Source organism: Pan troglodytes, chromosome 14 (assembly GCF_028858775.2).
Source record: "Pan troglodytes isolate AG18354 chromosome 14, NHGRI_mPanTro3-v2.0_pri, whole genome shotgun sequence".
Taxonomy (NCBI): Eukaryota; Metazoa; Chordata; class Mammalia; order Primates; family Hominidae; genus Pan; species Pan troglodytes.
Window position 1 is genome coordinate 56,407,948 of NC_072412.2, and position 12,676 is coordinate 56,420,623.

The window sequence follows — 12,676 nt, forward strand, 5'->3', positions numbered from 1 at the left end:
ACTAAGCCCAAGAAAAGCAGTTATAAAGGTCCTGTCTCCATGCATCTGAGGTGTAGCACAGCCCCTACCACAGTTATGTCTGCAGAGGGGCATAAACTTCAGTCTATAAAAACAAACAGCTTTACATCAATCACAATTAGGATTCAGGGTGTTACCTGTTGATATATGTGAATAGTTACATATAGCTATATATGTATAAATAGTTACATATAGCTATATATGTATAAATCCAGTTATACATACGTATGTATATGTATAAGTCTTCTCAGTAAAGCCATAGGTAAATAAATATTTAAAGTAATGGAGGAAATTCTTAACATGAAAGTAGCAAAGACTGTAGAATGACAGAAAAAAAAAAAACTCTAAAAATGAAAACTTCTGCTTAAGGTTTGATTTGAGCTGTTGCCTTTGAAGACCCAAATGGTCCGAAAAGATAAAACACCAAATAAATTTCTTTTAAGCCCACAGCACCCGTTATTCCCACGTGATCCCTTATTCAAATACTAACCAGGCCCGCCCCAGCTTAGCTTTCAAGATCAGATGGAACCAGACACGTTCAAGGTGGTAGGGCGGTAGACTAAGATTTTTCTGACTAATGCATGGATACCAGAACTCTTTGGTGTCTAGTTTGAGAGCTGTGTCATATGAAATATATGCTTACATTGATCTATGTGAGTTTCACTAAAATGCTGTAAGCTTCAGGAAGGATGACTGAGAGTTTAAATTTCCTTCCTTACATCACTAAAAAACTCTGTAATTTGTTTGAGACTTTTTATATCCAATATATATACACTTAGATAACTGATAGAGGTCTTTGCTTTAAACATCGAAGTGATAACCCTGGAATTATATGGTAAAATAAACAAGTGCTATGTTTTATGGCTCAGCTTAGGAAATACCATGCATTATTTTTCAATAGTTCTGTTTTCCACAGTGTATTTATTTCTTATAAATTATACAAATTTCCCTCTGATTAGATTGAAATAGAGATTCTAGGAGATTTTTTCCATAAAAGCATTATTATCTACTTTAAAAATAAAGAGCAAATGTCATTTTTTGATCTTTGAAATAATTAACTCATTTATATTAAGGAGACTGAGCTTCCATATTTCATGGCTAGAATAACAAAAAAGAAATCACAAAAATGGCATTTTAAGCAATATATATTTTTTAAATTGGATCAAATTCAACATGGTAATTTTTAAATTAGTGAGGGATTACCAATCTCACCTGATAGATCAAATAAGCAGTATATTTTAGTCTGAACTCCAGAAAAATGCATTAGAAATGTGAAAGGCTGGTTCTGTGTCTATTTGAGTGAAGTCATTGTCACCACTACAATATTTTAAGGGATGTCTTGTGAAGTGAAAATGTGGGAAATCACTTAAAAGTCAGACCCACACTTGGAAATATTCAGCTCATGCCATTTGTGATATGGGTTTGGGAAAGAGAAGTCCACATATAGACGTTCATTCTGTCAGACCAAGGTGAGAGAATGCTTGCTTTCACTTCAACCACTTAGATGAAGATTTTGATAATAGTCATTTTTTAATATAGAGCTTACCAACTTCATGGCATTATTCAGGTATGAACATTGCCAACAGATTTCACAAAAACAGTTTTATTTAGGAAATGAACTTTGGAAAGAAGAAAGTGAAAAAAATAGAAGTTGACTCCATGATTCCTTAGCTCTCCTCTACAAGGTAATCCAGTCTCAGTCCAGAAGCCAGAATCAATGCTGATAAAATGCTGAGCAACCCAGACGAATCATCTATCCACCCATCCATCCATGCATCCATCTATCCATTCACCCAGGCAGCCAGCCAGCCAGCCGTCCACTCACTCACTCATATTTTTAGAGAAACTAAAAAGTCTAGTTCCTGTGACTAAGTTGAGTTTTAGTTTATTTATATAAATTATGTTGTTTCAACAACAAACTAATAATAATGAACAATAATACCTAGCATATTGATAGTTTGGATAGTTACAATCCAATTGTAAGTAATGATTACATGTCTAACATTAGACAAAGAAACAAAAAGAACATAAAGAACCCAATTGGGCCAACCAACATGGCTGTGGGGAATCAAGGTTCTGTATCTTGATTGTGGTGGTAGTTATACAAATCTATACACTACATAGAACTACACACACACACACACACACACTCGCATGAAAACTGATGAAAACAGTTTTCATCAGTTTTTACATGTATTCATGTGAGTGTGTGTGTGTGTGTGTGTGTGTAGTTCTATGCAATTTAATCCTGTGTATGTACTGTACCAATCCAGTTAACAGTACTGTACCAATGTAAGTTTCCTGGTTTTGCTATTGTACTACAGTCATACAAGTTATCATCATTTGGATTGGGTGAAGAATTCATCAGACTCCATGTACTAGATTTTGCCACTATGAATCTATAATCTGTGAATAATTTATGAACAGAATCTATAAATCTATAATTCTATTTAAATAAAAGGTAAAAAATGGAGATATAGTTATCTAGACAAATATTAAAGTGTCTGAGTTATTTATTTGGCAAACTATTTTTCACTTGTGACACAGGTTTGCTAAGAGTCTCCCTCTTTTTCCCCCGCCAAGAACTCATTTTATTTGTTATCAACAGTGTTTAAAACCTGTAGCTAAAAGACATCTTGGAAATTGTAATGTAATGATAATTAATGCATAGAAGTCCATTTGGGAGCATGTTAGATACGTAATCATTACTTACAATTGCATGTCATTCTGAAATTTCTCACTTCTTTGAATACTCATTGTCGACAGAAAAATCTCTACACTCAAAGATCTTTTAAACCTATATATCAGTCTACTGAAATGAGGGGAAGAAAATGAGAGGGAACACCTGTAAATCATGTGTTTATTGATACAAAAAATTACACACACATATACGCACACATACAGAGCCTTACTGAGTTTATTGGATTTCTTCTCAATTCTTTTTCAATTATTTCTATACTGACTAGATCAACTATTGAGCAGGTTCATTCATTAAAACACCTGGAAACAATGGACTAGCTGTATTCTGCAAGCAGACTAGAGGGTGGCTTGCATTTGAGCTAGGCCCAAGAAATGTAGGAATGTTTGCTTCTAAATGCTCTAGATGAACTTGAAGTAGACTGTCCCACAGGCCCACTTATGGTGCATGTGAATTTGTGAATGTTTTGTGATTTAATGGTACAACATTTTCCCTAAAGAAGCAAGTCCCAGAAAACAGGAGCAAAACAACTTTTAGTGCAACCTCATGACTATGCAGTAATTCCAGCCCCATTAACTTTAGAGCTTCTGATACTACTAAACAACAAAACTACCCCACTTTTTTATGAAAAATTCAAAAATTTGCTTCAAGAACAGGAAATATTCTTGAGGGGGGGCTGCAGAAAAGTACAATTTTATAATATAAAGTGGGTATCATAGTAAACATTTAAATTTAATTAAGCAAAAGTGTGAGGTCAATTACATCAAATGTGTTCTGAGTTTGTCTTCAATACCCTCTTGTCTCTCATTCATTAATCTCATCTCAGCCCCTCTCTGTCTTGGGCCACATTCCACGTAATTGTGGCAAAGGCAGTTAGAAGGCTATTAATTCCATTATGGTTTATATGACTGTTCTTTTATACATAAATAAAGTTAACAGAATGAGATAACTTTTATCTCATTCTCTCCCTTTCATCCTTCAATTAAACTTGCTGCAAGGCAAGAAAATGGATAGAATAGCTTATTTCTATTCCCTCTGAGTATGCCAATTAATGCAATGTGAGTGTAAACAGTAATCCTGCTATACACTCATATACTTCCATTCTGAGTTACACAGGAAATAGGTGTCTAACAAGTATCATGTAAACTGAGACTGGAAGAGAGGCAAGGGAATATATAAAAAATGGAAGGAAAAGAAAGACCAACATCTGTTAACTTTATTTATGTATAAAAGAATAGTTAGCCATAAAAACATAATGCCATTAATAGCCTTCTAAATGCCTTTGCCACAATTCTGTGGAATGTGGCCCAAGACAGAGAGGGGCTGAGATAAGATTAAAGAATGAGAGACAAGAGGGTATCAAAGACAAACTCAGAGGACTGAATGAGGCTGTGTATAAAAGAGCATCAGCACTTCCCAGACGTTATGAAAAGTGTCATTTGTGAGGAGCACTATATTTTTTCATTTGGGCAAATCAACAAACCAAGTGCATTTGAGGAATTCTTTAAGGTGGATCTGTGGATATCCCAAGGACATTAATTTTCCAGATTATCCCACTGCTTTCTTCATGTTTGGGATTACAGCATCAGGCTTAGTGTACCTCTTCCCCTCTCCTCCCTCCATCTGCACTACCCCCGCCACACACACACACGGCGCCAAGCTTTGCTGTTCTCCTGTACTCTCAAGCTCCATTCAGAGCTGGAATATAGGTGCAGGGAGGCAGAGGTCTTTGCAGAACCTCCTCTCTCCCTTTTGTACCAATCTAAGCCAACATTGTCTTCTCCAACTTGTTTCTAGGATCCCTGTGAATTGGTTTTTCTGCCAGATACCCTTATGCTCCATAGGCATTTTGTAATGGTTTTTTTTAAGGAAAAAGAAAATAAAGCCGTGATTATTATCAAAGTCTCCACCAAGTCAAGGGGAACAAATTATTGGTACTTCTGTGCCAGGAAAGATTTCTGCCAACCTTGGAAGTGTCTCCTGAATTATGACTGTATGCATGGAGCAGATATGAACTTGTCTGCAAAGAGAGAAATTTATAAACTATGGTTCAGCTTCAAATACCATTTCTATTGAGCAAAGCAGTAAACATGTCACATCCAACAAAGGTAAAGCTCTCTGGTAACACATACTAGGGCTGTGACAGCCTAGACCTTTGGTTCTGGTATGTAGCTAAGTGAAACCAGGACTGTGGTAATTTCTTGGCTGTAGAATGGAACACTGGGATCCCTGATGAGGACACCCAGATGATATGGAACACTGCTAGTTGAAGTTCTGCTGAATTAAATGTGTCTTGAAACTCACGGATCTACAAGATTTGTACTCCTCTCAGATAGATTTACTGCATGAGGATCTGGCACCAGAGCATGAAGGAAAAATGGAAAATGGAGCCAACTGTTGGAGGGAATTTTAAGATGTGGAAGATTTGGTTCTTGCAGTCCTATGTTCTGTCAGAAGCAAGTGTCCAGATGGCTTCCTACCCTCCAAAGGCCTTCATTTAAATCAAGAAATGGAAAACAGCCAAAGGAACCTGAAGATAGTTCCTCAATCAATGTAAGGCAGGCAGTCAAAAGGATGTAAGATAAGCTGATCTGGGAGCTCTTGGAGCTCCCAGGAAATTACAGAATACAGTGAGGAGAGCATCTCAAGACAAGAGAAGGGGACAAGTGCCATCTTGTCACTCCTGTATCCAGCTCTAATTAAAAGATCACCAGTATGTCCCCAACTTTTATTCTATAAGAAAATGTGTTTCCACCATCCAGAAATTCATTACTATAGATCATCTAAAAATAAGAATTAAAGGAAATAGGAGGGTGAAACAGTTAAGGAAATTCAATGGAGAAAACATCAGATGATGTGACTTTTTTCAGAGTTATAAAAGGACATCCACAACCTGTCTTTATGCACGTGTCACACATTACCCAAGGTACTACATGGTCTTAAATTTAAAAAACACAGTCTGACTTTGAAGTGAGAGAGAAAAGGAAAAGCACTACATGGGAAAATTGAGGAGAAAAGGCCACTCAGAATGGCCCAGGCTGGCCCAGTCATTGTTAGGATGACCATCACAATTATTAATCATTTATTGAGTGATTGCTACATGATTGTTTTTAACTCAACATCCGCCTAAAATGCACTGATCAATTTAATCCTTAAAATGATTCTTTTCACTTTTTTTGGGTTTAGATATTTACCAAAAAATGTAAGTGACTAACCACATGACTTAATTCATCAAATATTTATTGAGCTGTTAACCTTTTCTAGGCACTGCTGCTGTACTGAGAATACAGCTGTGAACAACATCCCTGGCGCTTTCGTTCTAGAGAGGAAAAACAGGTATGTTCATTTCTTATGGCTGCTGCAACAGATTACGGCAAACTGGGTGGCTTCTAACAATGGAAATGTATTCTCTTATGGTTCTGAAGACCAGAAGCCCCAAATCAAGATGGCCCCAGTGCAGCACTCCCTCTGAAGGCGCTAGAGAATTTGCACCTGGCCTCTTTCAGCTTCTGGTAGCTGTCAGCATTCCCTGACTGTGGGCCCGTCACTGTACTCTGTTCCCATGGGCACATTGCTTCCTCCTTTTCTGCCTGTGTTCTCTCCCTTTGCCTTCTTCTTATAAGCACATTTGTGATGGCATTTGGGGTCCACCCAGATAATCCCAAACAATTTCACCACAATATCCCTAATGTAATCACATCTGTTACCATCTAAGGTAATATTCACTTTATTGCAATATATGATAATATTCACAGGTCCCTTTGATTAAGATAAACATAACTTTTCGGGCCACCAGTTAGCCACTACAACAGGCAATAAAAACATAAACAAATTCAGGCCATTGTGAGAGCAACAAAGAAAACAAAGCAGGGAATAGGGATAAGAGAGTAAAAGGGGATGCTATTTTTGCTGAGGGAGCTAGAGAGGGCCTCCCTAATGTGGAGGCTTTGGAGCAGAGACCTCCTTGAAATAGATGAGAAACGTTGTTCTGGCAGAGGGAAGAGCAAGTGCAAAGGCCATAGGATTAATCGTTGTCGTATTTGAAGAGGTGAGTGGTAAAGAGACTCGTGTCTTAGGTGTGTAGTAGGAGATGGTTCCAAAAGGCAGAATTTGGATTTTATTCTGAGTAAAAAGGGAAGCTATTGGTAGAGCAGAGACATAATTGATCTAACGTTTTATACTGTGGCTGATGTGTGGAGAATAGACTATAGAGAGCAGAGAAATACTATGACCCCTCAGAGAGGTACTGCAATATTCCAGACAGGAGACAATAGTGCCTAGGACCAGAATAGTGGCTATGGAAGTAGTGAGAAGTGATCTGATTTGAGACATGTTTTGAAGGTTGACCCAACAGGATTTGCTGATTGAGTGAATTTAGGTGAGACTAATAGGGAAGTCAAGGATGTCGCTAATGTTTTTTGCCTGTGTGACTGGAAGGATAAGAGCCATAGCCAACTGAAATTTGAAAGATGGCAGAGAAGCAGTCTTGGGAATCCATAATTCCATTTTGGAATTTGAAATGACTTTCGGCATCCAAGTAGAGATATTCTGTAGTCAGTTGAACACAGAAGTCTGGAGCTCAGGGTGAAAGACATACATTGGGCATCATTAGTGAATAGCCAGTATTGTAAATCACCAACTATTAGGTGTAGTTAGAGAAAAGGACCAAAACTGAGCCCCAAAGCACTACACAATTAAGAAATCAAGAGATGTGGAAGAACCAGGACAAAGGTCTGGAAAGTAAGCCAGTGAAGAAGTAAAACCATGAAAGTCTGCTGACCTGGAAAACAAATAAGAAAGTGACTCAAGGAGGGAATAGTCAACCGCATCAAAAGCTGATGATAGATCAAGTAATATGAGGATTGTGAATCTACCATGGAATTTATCAGTGAGACAGTCATCAGGAGTCTTGACAAGAGAAGTTTTGATAGCATTGTGGGCACAAATCCATTTGGAGTGGATTCAAAAGGGAATCGGACAAAAAGAATTGTAAGTAACTAATTTGGACAATTATTCCAATGAGTTTTGCTGTTAAGGGGAGCAAAAAAACCAAAACAGTAGCCAGAGGAATTTTTTTTTGAATTGGAGATACTATAACATAATATCATGCTGACTCAATGATATTATGAGAGGCAAAAATTGATAATGCAAGCAAGAGAATGAATGTGAGTGAGAAGGGACAGAGTCCAGAGCCTTAGTGGCCAACCAGCCTTGCACAGGAGCAGGGCAGTCCTCCTTATAACAGAAACAAACTCAGAGTACCTGTGTACAGATTCAGGGTAGGTAGATCTGCTAGGGAGACGAGGAACATGCTCTTCTGATGGCTTCCATTGTCCCTGTGCAATCAGAAGCAAGTTCATCAGCTGAGAATGAGAAGAGTAAACAAGGGTAAAGTTTGAAAAGGTGTGGAAGAGCCTTCAGAGAGTGAATTGTTAAGGCCAGCAGTGAATTATCTAGTGGATTTTCCAGAACAGCGCTATCTCATAGAAATATAATGCAAACCATCCATGGAATATTAAGTTTTCTAGAGTACCCATATTGAAAACATGAAAAGAAATAGGTACAATTAATTTTAATGGTATATTTTACTTAACCCAACATATTCAAAATATTATCATTTCAACATGTAATCAGTATAAACAGTATCAAGATATTTTAGATTCTTTTTTTTTAGTAATAAGTTTTCAAAAGCCAGTGTGCATTTTACATTTTCAGCACATCTCAATTCAGATGAGCCACATTTTAAGTGCTCAGTAGCCACGTGCGGCCAGTGCTACCATACTGAACATTGCAGGTCTAGGAAATGAAGTAGGGCTAATGGAGAATGCCAAGGGTCCCTGGAGACTGGGAGCCACGAGCTGAAGTGAGATTGGTATGGCTGGGTGTTTTTCTCCAGCCATATTCAGAGCTCCTCTACAGACGTTGAGTAGGCAGAGAGTTGGACTTGACCAGGGATTGAGTTTTGCAAGCAGCATTCAACGAAAGGGAAAAAAGGGAAGGGAACTGGTGGCATGTGGCACCAATTGATTATGCAGACTGACCATAGAACATAAGACACCAAAGTTAGCATGGGGTGGGGGAGGGGTGTAAAAAGGTGGTAGGGGCAACCAAAGTTCTGGTAGCATCATAGAACTTTAAGAACTGTAGATGCTATGTAACATACAAAGATGTCTAGATAATCCCTGTCTTCAGCAAGCTAATCTTGACAGCAGATTTACCAACAGCTATGCTATTAAGATGTCATGTGATAAACACCAGAAAAGTAGCACAAAATGTGTTCTATGGGAGTTTAGAAGAGGAAGAGTTCACCTCTGGCTAGGATGGCCCATGAGGGTTCATGGTGGTGGGTAAGTCAGATCTTGAAGGATGAATAGGATTTTTGTCAGCATATAGGAAGCATGGTACAAAGTGAGGAAAAAGCACAAGCACAGACAGAAAATTAAAAATGTTCACTATTTCGTTGGGTAAGGTAAAAAAAACTTAATATTCATTGAGGGAATCATTAATTACAATAGGGTAGGCAGCATATAAATAATGATGGGTCTTGAAAGAAAAGCACAGAGCTAATTTCCCTGGGGGAAGAAAGACCTCATCATAAAAGAAAGGCATCCCCCCAGAATACAATGTTTCTTAGGTGTGGGAAAACTGAGTGGCAAAGATTATTCTCAAGAAATAAATGCCCACCGCTTCTCAGCCTTTTGGCTAAGATCAAGTGAAGAAATAAATGCCCTTTATTTCTGGCCCACCTCACCCCTACACACACTCATGCACATATACACACATGAGCACACACACACACACACACGCATGCACACAGACACACAGAGCATCTGCCTTTCCTTTAGAATTCAGTATCATATACTTAGTTCCCTTCTCTGGAAATGGTCAGTTACGTCCAAAGAGAAGCAATATGTTTACCTTTCATTCTCAGATTCTGGAAGAAAACATTTAGAACCAACTAGGATTAGAGTGGGTGAGATTAAAAAGGCTTTGATTACTATTAACACCTTAGAAATATACTGTACTCCCACCACGCAGACCCAGTTGATGATTCTTTTAGAAAACAAGCTGCACATAATCACTATAATCCTTTTTTTCTAAATCTGTTGCTGTTTATATTAAAATTTTAAGGGAAAAAATAGCATTTTACTTTGGCTCTCAACACAGTCATCATTGAACAACAAGAAATTTAGTTTTTCCTAAGTATGTGTGGACTGTTGTTGAAAAAAAAAAAAAAAAATCACCTTCTCTCTTCCCGGCTGTAAACGGTTTGGGAAACCTGCCAGTAGATCCACTCCTTTCCTTTTTTTAAATAATTTCCTACTTCAATCAGAATATTTAGAAACAGTAAAAGCTAGACTTTTCCACATGAGACTTTAATAATACTGTGCTTTGTATTTACATATCATACATGATTGGCACTTCATAGCTCACTATCACTTTAAGTTTTTAAATTAGTATATAAAAGCACAAGGTTTAGAAGCAACTCTTCTCTGCTCAACAGTAAGTTATTAATGTCAGGATTGAAGCTCATAATTACTGACACATATAGTCCTACAAAGATCGTTCTTATAAAAGGAAGTGTCCAGTAAGTATTAATAGAACAAAGCAATTATCAAATATCTCATTCATTCAAGGTAATTTTAAGAACCATGGAACTTTAATTATATAAATAACCACATTAAACCCTTTAGACCTACATTAATATGAATACAAATTAAGGTATCATTCAATAAAAACTAATAATATGAATAAATATATACATACATAATCAAATCAGCTTCACAAAGTAGAATGTATTTCAATCAGAAAGTCAGCAAATAGGTCAATATACTTAAAAATATGAACTACTGCTTTAAAAAAATTTCATTAACATGCTATAATCCTGAAGGCTACAGATGCCACTGGTCAGACTGCTCCACGTACCATCAAGTCTTTCCCCTTTGGATATAAAAATATCCATTGTCTGCTGACTCAATTAGGAAGGTAAGGTATCTGGTTCTCTTAACAGTGCTGGCTGTGGTTTTACTCCCGATGCCTTTAACACTCATATGTCTGGGAGATTCTGTAAGATCTGTCTCAAGGAAGCACAGGCTACCATGTGGGCATCTGAAGGAAAATTAGCAAGTGACTGAATCAGCTTCTTGACTATTGTCTTCAAACACTGGTGGGCAGCATTCAAGTCTCTGTCAAACTGCTGTCCTTCAATCTGTAGAGCCAAATGACTGCAGATGTTTCTAAACTCAACACTATCCTGAAATGAACAACAAACACAAACAAGAAATTAGATAGGTTATGGGGGACAATTGTTGTACTTTGCTTACCCAGCTTCCATTCTTTTCTCTTCTGGTGACAGCACTCTGGTTTTTTTTTTTCTTGGAAAACTACACCCCATTCTTAGCCTATGCAGTTGGACCAAAGCTGATCACAACTCCAGGGCCCAGGCCAATCACAGCGTGGACTGATCAGAATGGACAGCTGATCTAAGCCAAGGCCAATAGGCCACAGGCCCAGAATATCTGCTAGACAAGACCTAAAGAGGATCTGCTATCCTCTTTAACTGAGGCTATTGGAAAATATCTTGCCACCATAAGGATAGCATCCAAATGAGAATGCAGCCAACACAGAAGAAAGGAGAACCAAGAGATTAAAAGAGCCAGATTCTAATCTAATACTTTCTGAGTATGTGGCTCTAGCTATACTTGAACAATAAACCCCAAGATTTTTTGGCCATCTGGGTCAATAAATATCACTTTTTTACTTAACCCAGTTGGACTTGAGTTTCTGTTACTTGTTGCTAAAAGAACTGTGACAAATACACAAATAGCCTGTGTTTCTATTATCCCATACTCACTGTGTTCAGTAGTTCAGTATTCCAATACAGAATTTGTTATTTAATGGACATGGTCTCAAGAAATCCCCAAATGCCAATTTAGAAAGAACAGTTCCCAGGTAGTTTAAAAGAAGGAGGTAATTCTATATTTTTAATCCCTAAATGATTTATTTTCTAAAATCCATTGCAAATAAATGGTACATTTGGATGATTCCACATCAAAGATAATGTTGAATATAAGATCTCTTTTCAGTATAGGGAAATGACATCCCCTGGACTTCTGGGTCTGGCAACAAAACTATAACTTAGTTTTCCTAAGGAATTCTCTTTGCTACTGAATTCCTAAAATTCTAAATAAAAATAGGGTAAACATCCTTTCTGAGCTTGCAAGAAAATAAGAGAAATCTCTCAGAAGCCAAAAATTTTTTAAAGATTATTTTAGCTGCCTACCAATACTATGAAGAAATGAAAGTTAGTCTCTCTTGGGCTGGGTTTGGGATGGAGAGTAAAGTTGTCCCTGAGAATGTGTAATAGAGGACCTGTATCACACAGTCATTTGACTTTGGAATTGCCCTCTGTACTAGATGAACATCCTGGGAACACTCATGCTAAGAAATTAACTTAAAATTTTGAACTGGGCTGAAATAGCCATGAACACATAGCAAAAACAAACAAAAACCTATTCCAGGGAAACGTGTCTGCAACCATTGCCCTACAATAGTATTTGCATAATGCCTATGTTGAAGATGGAGTCAAAATATGAAATTTAAAATACAATCTACCGTGATATAGCAGATGCAATGTGGGACAAGATTAAACTCTAAGAATTTAAAATAGAGACTATAAAATATGTTTTAAATCAGCAGTCTCCAACATTTTGGCATCAGGGACCGGTTTTGCGGAAGACAATTTTTTTCCATGGCTGGTGGTGGCAAATGGTGTCGAGATGAAACTGTGAAACTGTTCACCTCTGATCATCAGGCATTAGATTCTCTCTTTTTTTTTAAGAGATGAGATGATAATTTTTTTTATTTTAGTCAAATAATTAGTCATCCTTAAGTATTTCTGCATGCTTTATCAAATAAAAATTATTTTATGATTGGCAAAATTTTCTTGTTACCAATTAT

At 37.3% G+C, this 12,676-nt stretch overlaps 1 protein-coding gene and 1 long non-coding RNA gene across 6 annotated transcripts in view; one reads left to right on the forward strand and one right to left on the reverse strand.

The window, feature by feature from the left end:
• The window catches only part of DLEU7 (deleted in lymphocytic leukemia 7), a 148,428-nt gene that overhangs the window by 116,738 nt on the left and 19,014 nt on the right, over nt 1–12,676 (reverse strand). For 2 of the 5 annotated variants that reach the window (XR_001708727.3, XR_001708728.3), the window contains exon 3: nt 10,881–10,970. The exons of 2 other annotated variants lie outside the window; for them this stretch is intronic. Coding sequence is in view for 1 of the 3 variants with exons in the window: in XM_001157739.4 (XP_001157739.1) it covers nt 10,764–10,970 (207 nt within the window). In the remaining 2 variants the exon portion in view is untranslated. Of the gene's footprint in view, nt 1–10,071; nt 10,971–12,676 lie in introns of those variants that run through there. One more of the 5 variants, XM_001157739.4, reaches the window with a different exon arrangement.
• Nucleotides 1–12,676, forward strand: part of LOC134808200 (uncharacterized) — a 34,707-nt gene that overhangs the window by 4,849 nt on the left and 17,182 nt on the right. The window contains exon 3 of the long non-coding RNA XR_010150738.1: nt 5,981–6,052. This is a non-coding gene — a long non-coding RNA (uncharacterized LOC134808200). The remainder of the gene's footprint in view (nt 1–5,980; nt 6,053–12,676) is intronic.